Source organism: Aspergillus udagawae (genome assembly GCF_001078395.1).
Source record: "Aspergillus udagawae IFM 46973 DNA, scaffold_7, whole genome shotgun sequence".
NCBI lineage: Eukaryota > Fungi > Ascomycota > Eurotiomycetes > Eurotiales > Aspergillaceae > Aspergillus > Aspergillus udagawae.
This window is the reverse complement of record NW_025091270.1, coordinates 2276141-2296950: the sequence shown is the minus strand read 5'-3', so window position 1 is coordinate 2296950 and position 20810 is coordinate 2276141. Positions and strand designations below refer to the sequence as shown.

Below are 20810 nucleotides of genomic sequence, written 5' to 3'. Positions count from 1 at the left end.
ATTTAACTCGGGTACAAATATATATACAAGCTCTTGACAAGTAGTTTCACAGTCCTGTAGCCAGCCGATTCGTCAGATAATATCATACGGCAGACCAGTCATATGAGAGCCAGTCCGTTACCAAAAAGTTCTGCGGGATACCCATGCCGAATAAAAAATCGTTGAGGTCAGGGAAGCCCATGCTTCCAGATTCAAAGCCAGTCTGTTCCCTAGCAGGATGCCTGCCCAGGTCGAGTGCATCGACCTGAGTCGGGAGATTTGATTCCGGGACATCCTTGCCATCGCAGCCTGGCCTCCTAACGGCGCTGTCGCTGTTAAGACTATCGTTAAGCTGACCAAGATGTCGGCCAAGGAGCAGCATGTAACGGTGGGCGATGCCACTTTGATGGCTTGCAGAGCGGAGAAACTCCATTCCTTCATCAAGAATTGCCAGGATACGATGATTGCTGCTGGAGTCCCAGCTCGCCAATATCTCTAACCTGTGGGCTGCTATCAGGACTCCCAAGGATGAGAAGATATCTGCTTGAAATCAGCATTGGTCTTCGGGGCTAGAATAGCGGGATTCTGACAATGAAGGAGGTACCAAACGGAATGGAGCTGCTGTTCTTGATATTTTCCGTGGATGAGCTGGATTGTTTCTTGCGCCGCCCATACGCAGCGCTGTGCACACTCGGTTGCGACTGCACGTAAAAAGCGGTCTTGGAACTTGTCCTTGCCCAGCAGGAGCACCGCAGGACGTAACAGGAGCAGCCTCATCTGCACGTATCGGATATAAAGGACATTCCGTTGTCGAGTTAGGTCTTTACCTTCTGACGAATCTGAGGATCTAGTTAGATAATCAGGCACGCCGTTCCACCATGACTGGAGCTGTCCGTCTAGTAGCAGCATGTTTCCGAGCAGTTGAAAATCTTCTTGGACCGGCAACGAGGTGCCAGCGCTAACATCTAGTTTATTGCTTTTGAGATACAGCATACTCATAACGTTGTCGATCACCCGCGAGAGTCCAATGGTTTGGATAAATGCCGTTATCCTGGATGGTTTCCCGTTCGGCTCGCGTGGGATTTGGATGGAGTCCGATATATATTGATCATCTACGTCCGCCGGGAGGTCCACATCGAAAGCATTAGCCAGAATGATCGAGGGTGGTCGTCCAAACTTCATGCTCAGCGTACGGTCAAGCACAAAGTACCCCCACCAAATGCGTTTCCTAATCTCACGACCTATCGTCGACGAGATACCACCATCTCTCGGGTTAATATGAAGGCCAATGCTCATTGCGCTTCTAATGGCAAGACCAAAGAAGTTCCAGGCCTCGTTCAACTCGAGGGCACCTTGAAGCCAGTGGCATAGTAGAAGTAGGGCTTGAGTTAGATGCAAGCTTGATGCTTTGAATACTTGACATAGGATGATTTGTTTTGCCTGCTCCACAAATTCGGAGGCTCGCTGGGCCGCGCTGACACCATTCGGGCACGGGCAGAACTCGCAACCGTACGCAAACACCATGTTGAGTATCGCCAGCCAGGCATTATCCCGCGGCTGCTGGTCGATCCAAATCTGCTCGTAGTGCGAGCGGAAGCTCATCTCGTGCACGAACGGGTAGAGCAGGTGAACACGAGCAAAGTATGCGTCGACGAGCTGATTAGCTTCAAACCTATCAAGCAGCAACTGGAATCGCTGAAGATGTTCGCGAGGCGATGATTCAGGGAGAGTAGCAATGTCCTCCGAGAGATAAAGCTTTCCAGTCTAAGCACGATGCCATGGACGCTAGAATGGTACGACAATATCTTACCTCATTCTCATTGCGCGTCAGGGAGTCCTTATCGCAATTTTGGGCCACGGACGCAAATTTAATGGCTGAAGAGTTGCCAAAGTACCCGGTCGGGTTACTCAGTTCGATAGCGGCGCCTGCTCGCAACGCACTAGTTGCCGGTTCGAGGCTGACGGAACCCTGCCTATCCTCTTGTAGCGGGCTTGCAGAGTGGGTGTGTCGGGCACTTGTGCTTAGCGGGCTGCTGCATTGAGGGGACAGTATAGGGCGAGGCGAAAGATTAGGTGAGACTTCGACGATTATAGCATGGCCATGATCGAGGCTATCCTCCTGAACCTCAACGACGCCCCTGCATTGTGTAGGCGTCAGCGGAATGCGGCAGAACAACCATCCGCAAAGATTCACTTATTTGTAGCTCTAACGGAGTATTCACAAGCGTTGCCTCGACTGCGGCAACCGGAACACTGGGGCTCGAGGGCATCGCAACGATGCTTGCGTTTACGGCACGCATTGCAGGCTCGACCAAAGCCGAGGCGCTTGGAATTGGATTGCTTGTGGGTTGTCGCAGACATGGTGCTAACATTTGACGCAGTCTTGCAACGAGGGCAGGCAACCCGCGGAGCGGCATTCCCTTATGAACCCCAAAATTACGGGAGACAGCGGGCGGGGAGGCGGAAGGGGCTCTCTCGGGCTTATCGGGATTAATTTGTCATTATCCCCACACACACGCATTGGGCGGAGGCGTGGCAGGTCCCATTTGAATTTGGGACTACCAAACAGCTCGTGTGGGGAAAGTTTTGAGTTCCGGCCTCACTATGGTCGTTGGGGAGAGGAGATATAACTCAACGGCGTGGAACGGTAGTTTTGCGAGAAATACTCGATTTCTTTACTGTCTCCAAGTAATAACCCCGTATTTCTTCTGCCTCCTAGACCGACACACGACAAACAGCCAGAGATGGTGTTGAAGCTGAGCTTCGCCTGCTGGGACTATGACCGTACTAAGGCCCTGGAAGATGGGCGGGTACGACCAGAAGGCATCGAGCTCACCTATCTTAATTATCGCGTGGAGGAAACGTCAGTACCATGCTTTCCTCTCGAAGACGACGCTGACAGCTCCGCACAGATTTTTCAGGCAGCTGCGCTTTCAGGAATTCGATGTCTCCGAGCTCAGTCTATCGTCCTATGTCCTAACCCTGAGCCAAGAACCGCCACCGTTCATTGCCATTCCCGTCTTTCCCTCGCGGTTCTTCAGGCACCAATCCATGTACATCAACGTGAACTCGGGCATCAAGAAGCCTTCCGATCTCAAGGGGAAGCGCATTGGCATTCCTGAGTACCAAAGTCAATGCAAGCACCCTATTCTCATATAGCTTGAAACTGACTTTTCGATCAGTGACCGCTGCCGTGTGGCAACGAGGGATCCTAGAAGACGAATTTGGTGTTCACCCCACCGAGGTCGAATTCTTCACGGGCGCCATCGAACCTTCGAAGACTGAACGAAAGAGCAAAGTTCCCCATACACTGCCTCCAGGGGTCAAAGTAGTTACCATTGAAAGTGGTAAAAGTCTCTCGAAGATGCTGGAAGACGGGGAAATCGATGCCATCTTCAGTGCTTCCCGTCCCTCTAGCGTCGGCCGAAGCAGCTACTGCACCTACCTTTTCCCGGATTTCAAAGCTGTGGAGGCTGACTACTTCGAAAGAACAAGAATCTTTCCTATCATGCACGTCATTGCCATCAAGAGGACAGTCTACGAAGCCAACCCTTGGATAGCCAGAGAGCTTCAAAAGGGGTTTGCAAAATCGAAAGAGCTGGCCTTTGAGGCCCTGGTTGAGAGAGCGGCGCTACGCTACATGCTGCCCTGGCTGGAGGACCATGTCAGGGAAACACAGGCCATTATGGGTGAAGACTGGTGGAAAGATGGGTTCCATGAGAACAAGCACGTAATTGAGAAATTCCTGTCGTACTCCTATAGTCAAGGACTGGCTAAGCGGCAGTACAAGGCGGAGGAACTGTTCGCACCTGGAACCCTCGAAGCATTTGTGATTTAGCAGAATAAGTTTCATCTACAGCAAATGATTGACTTCTGTACCAAGCACAAACATATAGCTTTGTTCCACGGCTGCTCGCAACTAGAAAGCCCGTGTCTACTCGGCGGGAGTACCATGGCAAGTTACACTGGAAAAAGAAGATTGTGATCAGAATTTTCCTTTTGGCGACCGTCGGACAACCTCCGCAAATTGACCTCGATTAACAAATTTCCATCATACCGTATCTTCATCTCGTCGACCTCCTACGCATCCAACATCCAAGGGCATTGGCATCGGCATTCCACCTTCGACGGATCGACTCCATCCTCGGCGTTCTGGAGGTTCGTGGGGGGCTGTTGGTAAGGTCTTATGCACTCCGTTATGGCCACGACGGCGGCATAAAATGCATGTACTCGGAAGATGCCGCGGCTGGTTGTCTGAATTCCGAGCCACTGGCGTTGGGGCGGCAAAATGGAATAACAGGCCCACGATGGCAGTCTGGTGAACTCCGAGCAGATTGAGGCCACCACATCGCAGAGTTCCATAGTGCCAATGCGCCACCTAGAAGCTGGCACCAGGATGCCGAGCGCTTGCCTAAACCAAACAAGTTCTAATATGACGCATTCTGTCTTATAAGTTGATTCGCTTATACGGACGGTGTCGAGTTGAATCGATCAACGTCAAAGTTTGCACAGAGAATACCATCACGCATTACTAAACACAAGATGATGCCCATGATCCTGCTTGGTCTGATGGGCTGCATGCTCTTTATAGCCCAAGCCATCTTCAGACGACAAAGAAACGAGCACTCTCTCGACCACATTCCCACTCACAGCTTTGCCGATGGCAATAACTCTCGGCAGCGGTACCTGACGAATCTCAGAAACCTTCTCGAATCCGGCTACCGACGTTACAACAAAGCTGACAAAGCCTTCAAAGTTACTATCCCCATTGGCGGCTACGCCATCAAGTACCGCGTCGTGCTCCCCAAATCCCATCTCGAGGAGATAAAGCATCTCTCCAACAATATCTTTAGCTGGCAGCTTGCCTCGCGTATTATTTTCGCGCAGGATTACACCGGCGCTCCTGACCGCGGCCAGTGGTCCGGAAAGGCCTTGCGCGTAGGTATTCACCAGAACTTGGGTGATATCACGAAGCAGCTTAACCTACGCATTTCCCAATACTTCAGCCTGCACCTACCCCAGCAAAAGGGCAGCGTCGGGACGGTCAACCTCATGGAGTTCTTTATTCCCACGATCACGTACGTCACCAACGCGCTGCTCGTCGATGAGCGCCTCTCGTCTGATCCGACGTGGCTCAAGGAGACCGCCGACTTCGCCGTTACCCGCTACGGCGCCGCCGACGACGTACGGCGGTGGCCTCCCTACCTCGCCTCTATCGTCGCCCCTATGATCCCCTCCGTCCGCCGCCTGCGCAGGCAGCGCGAATATGTGATGAAGCGATTACGGCCACTGTACAACGAGCTGAAAGAGGCCGGCCAGCTAGAGAAGCATAACAAGACCCGGCAGAAGGGAGCTCTAGGCTACGAATGGCTTTGGGGCGGCTCGCCTGACAACGTCACACTGCGCGACTTCTCCGACACGATGATGCGTACTATGATTGCCGCTATCCACACGACAGCTAAGACTATTAGCGTTGCGTTGATTGACCTGCTCACTCAGCCGGAGCTACTAGCGGAGCTAAAGCAAGAGGCCAATGAGGCCACTTCAGCCGACGCTAGCTGGGTCGATATTGAGCGACTCACAAAGCTCGACTGCTTTCTTAAGGAGTCGCAGCGACTGAGCCCTGTATTCCTACGTAAGGCACTCCAACTTCCCTGCTGCCCCTATATTTACTACCGACACCGCAACTCACACAAAGGTCTCGTAGTCACTATGAATCGCATCGTTACCCAAGACTACACATTCAAATGCTCGGGGCTTAAGCTACCGAAGGGCACGATGGTCACAGCGCCCGCGGCCGCCATCGCCACTGACCCAGAGACTTTCGCGGACCCGGAAGTCTTTGACGGGCACCGCTACCGCCGGCTGCGCGAGCAGCACAAAGAAGGTGCCAGCTCCCTGGTGCTTGGCATGTCGACCATCGACTCGCTCGGCTTCGGCCTGGGCAACCAGGCCTGCCCCGGCCGCTTCTTGGCCGTCAACAATCTGAAGCTGATGCTGGCCCGCCTGCTAACTGGCTGGGAGCTCAGTCTGGAGAAGAACGGGCAGGAGTACAACGGCAATCGCCCGAACATCGAGTACAATGACTTTTCAGTCGTGCCTCCAAGCGAGTACAGCTTGCGTCTCAGGCGATTATGAGCTGGGTTCGGGTGTTGGTTGCCGGGAAGACTGTGGGTCCCTAATCCTTTCTCTATAGATAAGGGGCAGAAATAGGTCATCCATGCCAGAACGTCGTTTGCTAGCATGGCGAGTAGACAAAGAATGTTAGTAAACAGATACAGATGTCGTGACGTTCCCAGCAAATATGCAGATCTGGAATATTCTTTTTCGATAATAAGCCCAGCTAAATGATTTTGTAACGGCTGATTGGGACTCATAGATGTCAACGAAAGTGGAGAGTGACTTACAGCCTCCTATTATTGGATGCTCCTTTGCCCTCATTTCCTATGTTTTGGTATGTAGGGGCTTGTGCAGCAACTTGGACCAGTTTACTCCAAGCACCTTAGCATAACCCGGCTCCTTATCCGATCATCGGAAGAGACAGGTATTTAACATGCCTTCTGTTTACCACGCTCTTTAACCTTTCTTGAATTAATCAACATCTATCAATGCAATTGGTTCCCCTTGGTATAATAGCCCCTCTCAGCGCATACAGTGCCATACTATTTAGCTTGCTTTTGCAATAGTTGTTCTCGATGACGTCTTGCAGCGTGTGATATATAGTGAAGATGTTCCTTATTTTTTTTAGTGTGTTATTATTTTAAGACCTATCAATTTGTTGCACGTTAGTCAAGCTGTGGGTACCCAAAACCTGCCCTAACCTGGAAACTTATACACATCCATGCTACAGGGCAGGAAGAAAATCCTTATTTTATGCTTCCAGTTCGTGGTTAGCTGGAGCCTGGAGAGAGAGATTATTGGAGGCCTGAGGAGTATTTTTAGGCAATAGATAGCTGATGGAGTTGGCAGAACACAGATCTAAGATAAAGCAAGGTAATATTGAATGCGAATGTAGTAGTGAGACAATGAATATATATATTTTCCTTTAGGTGTCGCAAAAAATGTATGGCCGTTAGAGTGGTGTGACAGGTATTGAATACAAAATTAGCGCTAATAACTAATCAATCTTATACTGAGAATGCTACCGTGCAGGTGCCTTGCTAATGGTGGAACCGTGCCTGGAAAGCTAGAATAGCCTATACAGACTTAACATTCTCAATTATGGATTCTCACGAGCACGCAAATGAGAAGGACACTACATAGGTCAAGTACTAAGTCTCTGCTGGTTATACTACTTCTAAGCTAATCCAGCAACAACCCGTAAAGCCCACCCCAGAACGGGAAGCTGGTTCATAGTCACTTACTGATAAGGCCAAGCAGAACTGACTCGAAATCAGCGCGATAGAGGACCCATCACAAATAAAGAAATTATTATGAGCAGCCCACCTATAATTACGGCCATTGCACCGGCCAAGATGATCGCTTGCCAGCCACTATTTCTGTGGACATCAAATACTTAGAATGTCTAGAGGTGCGAAAGTTCTCAACTTCGCTTCTTGGAGCAACAAGAGTCAGACTTTGCATTCTATAAGCCGATCTAGGCAGAGCGAGCAGAATCGCGGCTGGGCTGCTATTCACTGGAGTCATCTCTGCACAGGCCCAGCAAACTCCGCCTCCGCCTCCCTCGACAAATTCATCTCTTTTCTGCCTATTTATCGAGTTCCACCACAAGCTTGGAGTTGCTCACTCCCTTAGCAAGGGTGTCCAAGGCGCCGTTAATTGCCTCCAACCCCCCACTAATCCTCTCGATTCGCGTCGGCAAGAGCTTGCCGTTCGCGATGCCCTTGGCAAAGAAGGTATGGAATGCCCATCTAATCCAGTGCTCGTTACCCTCCTTGTTAAGGGCGTACGGCCAAGACGAAAAATGGCGGACCACACCCTTGGGCAGCGCCTCAGGGCCAAACGGGGGCAAGGTAGCGAGGATCGTGCCTCCACCCTGGGCGGTCGCCACGTCGGCGAGCATGCTGACTGTATTAGGATAGGATATGGTATCCACGATGACGTCGTAGGGTCCCTCAGTGACGAGGTCCCTGACGATGACCTCGCGATCCTGAGTGTGATCGATGATCTTGTCCGCGCCCAGCTTGTCCACAAAAGTCCTGTGTTTCGGCGATGTAGTGGTGACGACGCTGTAGCCCGCCATACTGACGTACTGAATGGCCAAGCTGCCTAGGTTAGAAGTTCCCCCATAGATGAGGATCTTCTTGCCGGTAGGGATTTTTTCACCCTCGATGTTCGGCTTCGGTACGCCGGCTGTGGCGCTCAGCATGCCAACGACGGTGGTCAGGTTACCGATCAGGCTCACAGGGATAGCGAGATCTACTCCCTCCGGAACGACGCAGGCCATGTCCACCTTGGCCAGGGCATATGCCTGAAAACCAGCGTACTTGTCGCCGTGTGATGGGCTACCATAGACAGCGACTCTGTCTCCAACTTTGAAATCGGAGACATCCTCGCCGAGGGCGACAACAGTGCCGCCAAATGACGTTCCAATTATGCATGGGTACTCGGGATGAAAAAGATCGTTCTTGGTAATATTGACCTCGACCGGGTTCACGGCAATCAGTTCGTTCTTGATGAGAATGTCGCCTGGTCCTGGGGTGGGTGTTTCGACTGCCCTGACCTCAAGAGGCGCGCGAGCGGCCGGGTTGATTGCAGCACGGTTTTGTGACGACATTGTTACTTGTCTCTGTCGAGATACACAGATATCTTGGGTTTCAATTGGCAAGTGTAGGCTTTGGTCCGTAGTCTTTAGTCTTTCTCCAGGGTTGGTAAGGCGATGATTGCTGTTCTCGGTCTTCTTGCGGTGCTACCAAGGGCATGTTTAACTTGACGAAGAGGGCAATGATATTTATTCCTTGCAAGGAGTAACATTAGTCAGTATCAGAACTCTAACCAAGTGAACAGGAAGCGTGAGATTGTTAAGCGATGATTCAGCGATGACCTGCAAAGTCCGCAAAGACCGCGCGGCTGAATAAGCCGGAGAGTTGATTGAGGAGGAGGCCGACTCTCGCACTTTCATCACCGCCGACGTGCGAGGCTGGCTCGCTACCTTGTCTACGTAGTGTATCTTCTTCCCCAACGTGAGAGGCACGGATTTATCCTCGCTCTTCTCCCTGCCAGTCGGTAGCTTACTGGTACGCTGTCACCTGCCCCTGGGGGGATAGGCCGGTCATAGGCCGCTCGCTTGCACACATCAACTGCAGCTACCCGGCTCATTGGCCGATGTGACAGAAAGGTGTGCTTCATTGTTGCCAGCGGCAGATGGATACTTGACGATTGTAGCAACGCTACTATTGCTTTACGGCCACTGAGCGTGTAACAGATTATCCGGCTTAGACTGGAGCAATGCGTATTCAGTCACCGCTTCTTCGCAAGTATTTGGACTATGCAACCGGTCAGGGAAGGCTATGATGAAGACCGACTGAAACGCTCCAAAACACCATACTAAATGCGGTAAATACAACTTCAGCCATCACCAGCATAATCAAACCATATGTCTATTTCACTGCTGTGATAAATGAGCTCACTACAAGTAGGAATACTGATATGTTTGTTGTCTGAAGTATCGAATTACCTGGTGGCTTGGGATGAACCGTCGAAATACTCGTTTAACTTGATTATTCTCCCGGTTATGTCAGAGATAAACCCGTGCTTATTGGAATGCAGAGAACTGGATTCCTAAGCCATAGTGTGAAACTCTAAGAAAGTGGAATGGCAGGCCTGATTTGACGTAGGAAAAGGAATGGAAGGATAGTAGAAGAATAGGTGTATTTGATGAGGGAAAGACGTATACTTATATTCATATGCGATTGAGCTTGTGCACTGCAGACAGTTTGACGAACGAAATACAGCATTGTACAGAGATTGGCGGTTTCAGAACTGCTGGATAAGACTGAATTTGTTGCCGGGATATCTATATGGATGTTTGCAATCCTTTCCACTTCCCGCCCAGAGTGCTTCGTCGGACGCATTGTAGACAACGGGATGAGAACGAGGTAAATTAACCGCGCTTATACATAGATCTCGCCAGAGGGTGAGGCTGATTTCGGAGCTTCAGAGGCCCCTCACATGAGCTAATAGTCCGTTGCAGGGCACACGGGAGGTTTGATGTAGCCTCTAGTGATGGCCCGACGGCTGTTTAGATACTGGAAAAACATGCTTCGTTTTAGAATGGCCTTATTTCGTCATGCTTTTTCTAATTAACTCACTCCAGTATACGAAATTGATACAGAGGTTCTTCCCGGATATCGATCCGAGAATAGTTTCGCCACCACTGACCACGGTCGTCGCTCGTCCTTTAAACTTCACAGAATAGCCACCTCTCCTGAAGACCATCGGGAGTGCCTCCTGGATTTTTGTTGGGCCTTGTTGTGACCATTCAAGATGTCCTGTCCGCGTCCTACGCGACGGAAGCGACTCCAATGGGCTATGCCCCAACATATGTCCACTTAAGCTCTTTGGCCGATACATCCTTCCCATTGACCGTGATGACTTTCTTCTCCCCTGGCATTAGATCAAATCCGTTGTCGCTCAGCTTCAATCCTTCCCTCTCTTCAAAGACGAATCCCTTTACTGGGAGATCCGCCGAAACAGTAACCGCATCCCCGGACGGCGAGAAGTCCTCCTTGATATTTCGGTTCGAGAAGTCCAGATACTTCAATGGCTGTGGCCAGGCCGTGTCCGTTGCCACCACCTGACCCCCAACCGATATCACCGCGTAAATGACGAACGGATCGAAGGTGCCGGCAGAAGCATTGTGAACCTTGACGAGTTGCTTTGCAAGGACTTCAGTAGTGGAGTTTGGCTTCGCAAGTGTCCTGGTATCAATCGTCTCACTGACCAGCTCCCCCGACTCTATGGAGATGAACTTGACTGTGATGTCAACTTCAACCGTTTCTTGCTCACTACTCGCGATCCAGAGTTCAAACTCATCTGAATTGGTGCAGGAGAATGGATCGGCATGTCCGGAAGTCCACACAGGGCAGTTCCGCGATATACCCACATCCAGCGGCTTCAGGGCTCGGGCGATGGCGTAAAACGCAGGCTTACGGATCAAGTAGTAATCAACCACAGCCCAGGAGATTGTCGGCCAGCAGTCATTGAGCTGCCACACTAATACACCACCGCATCGTCGAGATCCCGGCTGTCCCCACATTCGCCTCCAGGCTTTGTATGCATAGCGCATCGTTTCAGCCTGCAGGATTTGAGTAACGTGGGTGAAGGTTGGGAGATCGGACGGCACGAGGAAGTTCTCCGTGACATACGTCAGCATACGGCGTTGATGCTCACGCGCTTTGTTACGGAAGTCCATCATCATCGTGCCTGGGCGTTGTTGCTTGGGATCCGTAATGACCCGGCGAAGAGTCCCGAGATGAGGGTAGGCCTCCATTCCGAACTCGCTCACGAAACGCCCAGAGAGGTCGGCACTATCCTGATATCTGCTCATTGGGCCATGCCAGACTATATAGTGTTAGTACGTCATCATCGGATACGTGTAAATGGGAATTGTTGATCCACTCACGGTCCCACTGGTGAATATTGCCCACTGTTTGGTCCGCCGTGGGTTTACCGTCGCCCCAGGGACTGCTAGGATGATAAATGCAGGATGGATCTTCTTCCTTTACCCACCTGGGCATCAGGTACTCGTAAATATATCTCGCGGGGAATGTGGACTGCTTCCATGACTCCGGGTCCTTATTTTCAAAGTCATACTCAAGTTTGTATCTCTCCTGGACCTGGTAGTCTTCGTTGTTTCCGGCCCAGATAACAACAGAGGGGTGAGATCGCAATCTCCTGATATTCTGTCTGGCTTCTTCCTCAACTGATTTGAGGAAAGCGTCGTAGACGGGGTAGTTGGCACAAGCGAAGGCAAAGTCATGCCAGACCATGATACCCAGCTGATCGCATGCGTCTAGGAGGGCATTATCCTCGTAGATGCCACCACCCCATACGCGGAGCATGATTTGATTGGATTCCACCATGAGTTTCATCCAATTGAAGTATCGATCTTTTGATATTTGTGCAAGATAGCTATCGGCTGGGATCCAGCATGACCCGCCGGCAAACACATCGATCTCGTTGATGCGGAAGTAGAATGACTTGCCGAACTCGTCTTTCACTTGTATGAGTTCACAGCGACGAAGTCCAATGAGCTTGACTCGCTCGTCCAGTTCTGCATTAGCCGCATGGACGAGCTTTGCGGATAGTTGGTACCGGGGTTGCGTCCCATACCCGTGGGGGTACCATAGGGCAGGCGAATCTAGTTGGAAGATGGCCTTTGCTAAACCATCAGGCGCAGGACGACATTTCTGCTCGAACATTACCTTCTCTTCGTAAGACAGCGACAAAATCACATCAAAGTCGGCGTCAACCTTCTGTGCCGCAGCTGCCTTGATTCGCGCGTACAAGTTTCCGGAACAGGTCTTGTTATCTGCGGATATCTCATACTGCGCCCAGACATCGTCTATCCTGTATGTGTACTGCTCCAGGATAACAGGGCGCCATGGACCAGCTGTCATCAGGATAGGACCCCAGTCCCAGCCCCAGTTGTATTGAGCTTTGCGTACCGGAATCCGGCTTGCTTCAGTCTGGCGGACATGGAAGACGTGCTCTGGATGCTGTTCGATGAGTTTGTCCCCTGCCTGACGGGCAGAGTGGAACACAATCTGTAGCTCATTGCCTTCTCCATCTTGACGAAGATGCTCCGAGATATGCACCCTGTGGGAAATATGCATGTTTTCTGACTGAAGGACCGTAGTTCCGTTCACGGTTACGGTCGCAAAGGTATCCAGTCCAAGAAAGACAAGATCCGTAGTTACACCATCGCTACTAGATGGGACAGAGAATTTGGTTCGGTAGATCCAGTCTTTCTCTGCAATCCATTGTACCGCCAGTTCATTGGCATCCACAAAGGGATCCGGGATCCTCCGGTCGGTCAGCACGGGAGAGACATAAGCAGAAATATAGTCAAAGGAGCACAATTTACTTTTCATTAGCAAGAAGATCAATATGGACTTGACTAGGTACTGTTTGCACAGGAAGCCAGCCATCTTCTGAAGCGGCATCAGCCTGCTTGAGGGACCATCCGGTCGTCAACTGTTGCGTAGTCCGATGCATCATATTAAGGCAAATGGTGTTCGCGTACTGTTAACCCAACAAGGCCCTCCAGTCAGCAGCCCTTTTATTTCAACGGAAAGCCACACGGAGGTTACTCCTTGGGGTAGCTGCGTTGGCGTTGTCCCGTTCCCGAAATGGCACGGGGATTCAAATCCCCGCGTGGGGTAATGCAGGAAAACCCTAAAGGCGGCCTCGCCCCAACAGGAATGCAGGGCAGCCGAATTGCCATCGAAACCGAGCTATCATGACGGATACCACGTTTTCGCTGTCGGATAGTAAGTCGCCTGATAGAGAAGACTTAAAACAGTGCTGACAACAACAGTACAATTCCACCGTGTGGAGGGCGATTGCTGGATCGCGATCCACGGCAATGTCTACAATGTCACCACCTTCTTAAGCAGTCATCCCGGTGGTAAAGCCATTATTCTTCGGCATGCTGGCACTGATGCAACGGAAGCGTTTGCCGATGTCCATCCAGAAGAACTGCTGCAGGAATATTTGACCCCCGATCAACTGTTGGGTCAATTAGAGCCCACTTCTCAAGATGGCAAGAGGACCGAAGGGACACAAACGCATACAAGTCCTGCTCCTCCTCTGGATTCAATCTTGAGCATTGCGGAAATGGAAGAACTCGCGTTGAAGCGTCTCAGTCCAAAAGCAATCGCATACTACGCGTCGGGGACAGATGATGAGATCACTAAGGTTGCAAACGGAACCATCTACAAGTCTATCCTCCTGCGACCAAGAGTTTTCGTCGATTGCACACATTGTTCCCTATCAACCACTCTTCTGGGAAACCAGGTTGGACTGCCGATATTTGTGTCCCCAGCAGCTATGGCGAAACTAGCCCACCCATCCGGCGAGGCGGGGATAGCTGCAGCATGTTCCAAATTCAACACTCTCCAGATTATCAGCAAGAACGCATCCATATCACCATCAGACATCGTGCGAGCAGGCCTTGGCGCCGTATTTGCATGGCAGCTCTACGTCCTCAAAGATATCAACGCGACGGAGCGGACCTTGGCTCAAATAAAAGCCATCCCACAGATCAAGTTCATCGTCCTGACGCTTGATGCGCCATTTCCGGGAAAACGTGAGGCCGATGAACGGTATAAAGCCGCAGAAGTCGCGGGAGGTGGGCCTCCTCAAGTATGGGGCACAGAGTCAACGCTGACCTGGCGCAAAACATTGAAATGGTTGTGCCAACATACGGATCGGCCGATTGTTCTCAAGGGGATTCAGACGCATGAGGATGCTTATGCCGCAACTATGTTTCCAGCTGTTAAGGGGATCATTCTCTCAAATCACGGTGGGAGGGCTCTGGACACGGCCAATACTCCTTTGCAGGTTCTGTTGGAGATTAGGAAGTTTTGCCCTCAGGTCCTTACAGAGCTAGAAGTGTTCGTTGATGGCGGTATCAAGAGAGGCACGGACGTCGTCAAAGCGTTGGCATTAGGAGCAAAAGGTGTTGGTCTCGGCAGAGCTGCACTCTATGGCCTGGCAGTGGGCGGAAGCGAGGGTGTTTGTAGGTCTCTACAAAGTTGGTCCCCTTCCTCTATGTTCATACAACGCAGCATGATACTAACAACGTCTCATAGTCCTCACAGACGAAATTGCCACAGCTATGCGACTCCTCGGCGTCAGCCGCGTGAGTGATCTTGGACCACAGCATGTAAGTCACAGCCTTTCCTGGACGTGAACATACCCCGGGAGTTCAACCGCTAACTCTACATTCATAGGTCAACGTCTCCATCTTGAACTCTCGGCTCTACGATGGACCAGCAGGGTTGGGTAAGGTGTGGAGTAGCCTAAGGGAGAATAAATTATAGAGTCAATCGTATTCAATCGCTCGCCAAGGGAACTCCTGAATCATTGAAACATATTTTTACTCATCGTGCCATAATTCTAGAATCACGAGATCATGGCAAACTTTCCCCTCATCCATTCCTGCTTGTACGAGACGTCTTCTCTTCGGCTGGTATGATTGGCGAACGGATGGTGCGCGTGGGGGCTTCCCCGGCCCGTACGCAAATTCAAACTTCCGTCTCCCGCTTTCGGCATAGTTGGGGATGAAAATCGGGGTATTAGCTCCCCATGGGGATGCCTTTTTGATTCTAAACGCCTCTATAAAGCCTCTGCACTCTCCAGGACGATCTTAACATGCCTAACAGTGCATTTTCTTGACAGGTCTTTGACAATTCTTAGGCCCTTCTTGTCCAACATGAACGACCCGCAGCAAGGCCCTGTCCTCAAGGAGGTGGAGAATATGGAGGACTCAATGGAAACATATGCCAGTATCATGGCAACACAAAAGCCGAATCCCCGAGGACCAGGTTACATTAAGTTGTATATCCTGTCGGCGGTGGTGTTTCTGTGTTCGACTATGAATGGCAAGTCCTCTGCGCCCGATGCGTTCATTCCATGCATCCTTTCATATGCTGACACTAGTTCCCATAGGATTTGATAGTTCGTTGATGGGATCGATCAACGCGCTGCCAAAGTATATCGAGTATTTTGGTTTGCCTGAAAACGGCAACGCGAGTACAGGCATTGTATTTGCCATCTTTCAGGTGAATCAATCGCTTCAGCAGACTCTTCATGAACATGACTAAATGGTCCCGGAAAAAGGTCGGCCAAATGTGTGGTGCACTCTTTATCTGGATGACGGACTGGTATGGACGAACCTGGCACATCTTCTTAGGTTGTTTGGGTGTGTGCATTGGCACTATCATAACTGCCCTGGCATCAAATTTGCCCACCTTCATCGCGGGAAGATTCCTTCTCTCCTTTTTTGCAACGTGCGCACACACTGCTGCTCCTCTTTACCTGGTCGAACTCGCCCCGGCAGCCTATCGGGGGACCATTGCGGGAATGTACAACACATTCTACAATGTTGTATGTATATGTTTGCTGAAGACCCCTGGGACGTGAATTTGACTAACTGTGGAATTGAAAAGGGCTCCGTACTCTCGACATCAGCGGTATATGCTTGCCACAAATACCTGGCTCACCGGGGAAATTTAGATTGGAGAATACCCCTGTGGCTTCAGATGGTGTGCCCTGGACTTGTGTGTCTGGTTATTAAATTCTACCCTGAGTCTCCGAGATGGTAGGTCGAGGTCGCTTGCTATGCGTCTTTACCAATTTTGAGACCATTGCTAATTCAAGTACTACCACAGGCTCGTGTCCAAGGGTCGCCACGATGAAGCGAAGAATACTATTGCCACCTACCATACAAACGGTGACCTTGACCACCCGCTGGTAGCGCTTCAGATGAGAGAAATGCTCGCACTGGTTGACGAGGAGCACCAGGCGTCTTGGAAGGACTTGGTCGATCTCCGAGTGCTTGTCGAGTCCCATTCAAGTCGGTACAGACTAATGTTGAACATTGCGTTCTCTTGGTTCGGCCAGTTCAGTGGAAACAAGTATATCACTTCCAACCAGTCATGATTATTCTCCTTTGGATAACATACTGATCAAGTGGCTTCTTTAGCATCGTATCATACTATCTCCCCATCATGCTCAGCGGTATCGGTATCACCGATACGGATACGAAACTGATCCTCAACATCGTCTACGCGGTCGTCGGGTGGGTGTCCTCCATCTTCGGTTCGCGCCTCCATGATGTGGTTGGTCGCCGCAAAATGCTGATCACTAGCACGGCCGGTATGACCGTCTGCCTCGCCATTGTGGCAGGCTGCGCGGCTGGATACACGGACTACGGCAATAAAACGGCGTCAACCGTCAGCATTGTTTTCATCTTTCTCTTCGGTGCTATCTTTGCCTGCGGATTCACACCCATGCAACCCATCTACCCTGCGGAGGTTGTTAGTACCAAGATGCGCGCTAAGGCGATGGGTACCTTTAAGTTGACAGCCGGAGCTGCTGGGTTCCTCAATACCTTTGTTGGACCCATTGCACTGTCAAATGTACGAAGACGATCCCATTTATTTCCCGGACCTGGCTAACGATGCTTCCTCCAGATTGGATACTGGTTCTATGTGTTCTTTGTATTCTGGGATACGTTGGAAATGACCTTTATGTACTTATTCTTTGTTGAGACCAAGGGATGCACGCTGGAGGAGCTAGATGTCATCTTCGACACCCCTAATCCGCGAAAGGCGAGTGTCGAGGCAGCGAAGGCGAGAAAACGGATTATGAGCAGTGCGGCGTAATTATCAGGATAGTGTAATACTAGGATTGTACAGAATTATTGGTCTAGTTGTTGTACGGAGTAGCAGGTGACTGGCCCCTTGCGGTCCGGAAAAATTGGTAAATTTTGTCAGGGGCCGGTTACAAGTTAAGGTTGTGCAAACCGGTAATGGGTTGGGTCTGGCTTCCGCAAAAACGACATATTTAATGGTAGACGCGTCACTTCCTGTCATTTCTTCTTCCCCACATTAAACATGTTCCACTCATTCGAAAGCAGCCATCAGGGAGAGCCTGCCACACCACCAAGACCCCAGTTACCCCGCAAAATAAATCGGTCATGTTTTGAATGTACCCGACGAAAGGTGAAATGCGACGGGGGAAACCCGTGTTCGAGTTGCCAATATTATCATGTCCCTGAAGCCTGCGTGTATAGACAACGGACGAGACGGAAGACAGCTAGTAGGAGGTAGCTCACCTTCTTATTGGATGCATTCTGTCCCTAATATATATATCCAGTGCCCTTGAGAAAGCGACAGAGACCCTGCGACAGCAGTCCGGGGTTCTCCAACTACTATTTCCCAATTCCTCCCTAGAGGAACTAGTGGAGAAGGATCGTTCTGAACTCATCTTCCTTCTGTTGCACGATGCACCAGATGTTGCAGAGCGATCATCAGAGCACTATACAGGAGCGTTGCCCGCTGCCATATCTCCCGTTATTCCCAGCCATCTCGAAGATGCACCCGCCTCTCCGGAAGAGTCCGAGAGAGGAGAATCGGGAGAGGAGAGACGGTGGGACGAGTCGGCGCAAAACCCAACTACGATAGCCGCTAACGACGATATCAATGCAATCAGCCTCGCGGGCGACCGTCATCGTCGCTCTTATCTAGGCATATGCTCCGTAAGTGCGGTTCTTTGCGCGTTGTTTCGGCTTTATCCTGCTGCAAAAGAACACATCGTGGAACAATCGAAGCAGTGGCTCGAGGTCCAACAGGTAGTCACTCGCCCGTCTATTTGGAACCCTACTCCTGCTCTGCCATTACCGTCAGATTCTCTGCTTGAAATGCGCTATGTGGAGTTTTACTTCGAGCATATGCATGCCATCACGCCGTTCTTGGACGAGGAGTCGTTCCGAGCCACATTCGCGGCAGCCGATCGACAAACTCCTGCATGGCTGGGCCTTTGCAATATGGTGCTCACGGTTGGTTCCATTGCTTCAGGAAGTGACACAGCCCACGTACACTATTACAAGAAAGCTCGTTCGTACCTGGACCTCGACTCCCTTGGATCTGGTAACCTAGAGACTCTCCAAGCGCTGTGTCTACTGGGCGGGTACTATCTCCATTACCGAAACTCTCCGAACATGGCATACGCGATCCTTGGTGCCGCCCAACGCCTCGCCATAGCCTTGGGTTTACACCGCGAGTCCCAAGCCCGTGGGCATCACCACCACCAAGATTCTGACGCAAGCCACCACCGCGCCATCCGGCTGGAAAGTCGACGGCGTACCTGGTGGAGCTTATACTGCCTCGACACCTGGGCCAGTATGACCTTAGGTCGTCCGACCTGTGGACGTTGGGACAGCAGCACGATGAACACATCCCTACCCACCCCACTTTGTCCAAATGACCATTTCGCAGCCTCTCTAAAAGCTAGCATTCAATTCTGCCACATCGGCAACCGTCTCCAACATCGCTTCGCCCAATCGATCCGAATATACCTATCGGAAGCTCGAAGTCTCGATCGCGAACTCCAGGAATGGTACAAGTCCTTGCCCTCACTGCTGAAAGAGACCATCAACGCCCCGCCACGCATCACAGTTGCACGCGAATTCCTACGAAATAGATATCACAACATCCGTCTCATGCTGTCAAGATGCTTCCTCTTATATAAGGCCTACCGTGACCCGAAAAGACATAACACCAGCCAAACCGCAGAAGAAGAGCAAATGGTCGACCTCTCCCGCGTTATCGCCGCTGAGGCTATCGATGCAATAGCGCTCCACTGGGTTCCCAACCGAACGCAAGTCTGGAATGCGGCTTGGTATCTGTTCCAAGCGAGTATGGTTCCGCTTCTCTCTATCGCCATGGCTGCATCCTCCTCTCCCACAACTGAGACTGAGACTGTGCCCTCTGATGATGTTCTGTCCTGGTATGGAAGCCTGAATAAGGCTCTTGAGATCTTTGCGGAGATGAAACCTTGGATGAGAGCTTCTGACCGTGCCCGGGATATTGTGGTTGCACTGTTCCAGGCCGTATCGCAGGGCACAGAGGGCACGATACGGACGCCTTCCGTGGTTGACGGAGGGGGGTCTCATTTGTTCGGTTGGGAGGATGAGTTTTTGACAGAGATGGATTGGAGCATGTTTCTGGGTGATGAGAATCTGTCGCTGTTGATGAATCAGCCTTAATGGCCGCTGAGGTCTCTTGCAGATCTCGACCATGACAGGATACATTCAGATATTACGCAGAACGAGTTCTCCACTGTTGTTGTATCGGAATAGTGGTTCCAGCGAAGGTTATATAGTATCCTTCCATTCAGGGTTATTCCAACCCCTACATCTCCAATTCATCCCATTTTTGGCTAGCCTACATCGTCTGTAGGGACAGATTCTTCTGTACACTCTATCCTCTACCTTCTACAGGTTACGAGCCCGGCTGCCATTCAACATGGTACCAGCCCCACTTGTCTTTCTGCCAGTGGGTGGAAGTACCGTGTTGTTTAGGCAGACATCTGCATATTTGAAGTTTGTATCTTCTGTAAGCAGACCACCGCCTGGGGGAATTCGTTCCGTCGCCGAATAAGTGTCCCATAGCTAGTGTCGATAATGCCCTTGGAAATCTGTGCTCCAGGCGACTCCTTCTTACCACACCTAAATAAGACAGTTTTGCAGTTTGTCATCGCCGTCAGCCCTGGAACACCACCAACCGGGCCACGTTTCCTACAATTGCCACAGACCATCTGCTTTGTGAGATCCAAAACCAATACTCGTAATGAGGAATGGACTTTATTGTTCAGTGAACGGATGTAAAATAAATGCAGCAATGATAGAAGGGGAGACGTTCCTCAATTCGACAACTTGGATGAGTGGGCTATAAGACCATCACTCATTGCAGCAAATCGTATTGTATTAGTTTATGCTTGTACATGACATCCAAAAGACCAGAGCTCGACAGAATCCTCCATTTTTTTACGGCCAACTGACATCTATCCAATATCGAAATGCATTCTTTGCATTCATAGATTCATTATTTGGACTAGGTGAAAGGAACTAAATAATCACTTTGCATCCTGGGTATGCGATCTCCATATTCGATCAGCGCTAGATCAGATCATCGTCACTTCAGTTCAAAAACCAAGCTGGAACCTCCGGTCCCCAAATAGTGACCGATTCATCTCCTGCAGGCCGGTACCCAATGGGCGTCTTCTCATTCACAATATCGCCATCTGCATAATGCTCAATCATATTTCCAGTTGTATCCCACCAGTAGTCAAAAATCTGG

The 20810-nt window shown here is 50.7% G+C and overlaps 6 protein-coding genes across 6 annotated transcripts; 3 read left to right on the top strand and 3 right to left on the bottom strand.

Annotated features, from left to right (window-relative positions):
- Positions 1–82: 82 nt before the first annotated feature.
- On the bottom strand, positions 83–2340 carry Aud_009465 (uncharacterized protein; the record flags this gene model as incomplete). The annotated part of the gene is made up of 4 exons (XM_043294317.1): positions 83–519; positions 570–1743; positions 1790–2117; positions 2174–2340. The coding sequence occupies 4 exons, from the start codon at positions 2338–2340 to the stop codon at positions 83–85; spliced, it is 2106 nt and encodes a 701-aa protein (XP_043150252.1).
- Positions 2341–2723: 383 nt separating this feature from the next.
- Positions 2724–3817, top strand: Aud_009464 (uncharacterized protein; the record flags this gene model as incomplete). Its single annotated transcript, XM_043294316.1, has 3 exons — positions 2724–2842; positions 2892–3109; positions 3162–3817. The coding sequence occupies 3 exons, from the start codon at positions 2724–2726 to the stop codon at positions 3815–3817; spliced, it is 993 nt and encodes a 330-aa protein (XP_043150251.1).
- A 704-nt stretch (positions 3818–4521) lies between these two features.
- Positions 4522–6117, top strand: Aud_009463 (cytochrome P450; the record flags this gene model as incomplete). Its single annotated transcript, XM_043294315.1, has 1 exon — positions 4522–6117. One exon carries the CDS (start codon positions 4522–4524, stop codon positions 6115–6117), a length of 1596 nt encoding a protein of 531 aa, XP_043150250.1.
- A 1570-nt stretch (positions 6118–7687) lies between these two features.
- Aud_009462 (zinc-binding alcohol dehydrogenase family protein) lies at positions 7688–8716 on the bottom strand (the record flags this gene model as incomplete). Its single annotated transcript, XM_043294314.1, has 1 exon — positions 7688–8716. The coding sequence occupies one exon, from the start codon at positions 8714–8716 to the stop codon at positions 7688–7690; it is 1029 nt and encodes a 342-aa protein (XP_043150249.1).
- A 1752-nt stretch (positions 8717–10468) lies between these two features.
- Aud_009461 (beta-mannosidase) lies at positions 10469–13091 on the bottom strand (the record flags this gene model as incomplete). Its single annotated transcript, XM_043294313.1, has 2 exons — positions 10469–11502; positions 11564–13091. The coding sequence occupies 2 exons, from the start codon at positions 13089–13091 to the stop codon at positions 10469–10471; spliced, it is 2562 nt and encodes an 853-aa protein (XP_043150248.1).
- A 311-nt stretch (positions 13092–13402) lies between these two features.
- On the top strand, positions 13403–19717 carry Aud_009460 (uncharacterized protein; the record flags this gene model as incomplete). Its single annotated transcript, XM_043294312.1, has 11 exons — positions 13403–13433; positions 13481–14683; positions 14757–14830; positions 14898–14949; positions 15616–15728; positions 15787–16053; positions 16116–16267; positions 16338–16583; positions 16652–17087; positions 17142–17329; positions 17827–19717. The coding sequence occupies 11 exons, from the start codon at positions 13403–13405 to the stop codon at positions 19715–19717; spliced, it is 4653 nt and encodes a 1550-aa protein (XP_043150247.1).
- Between the last annotated feature and the right edge of the window lie 1093 nt (positions 19718–20810).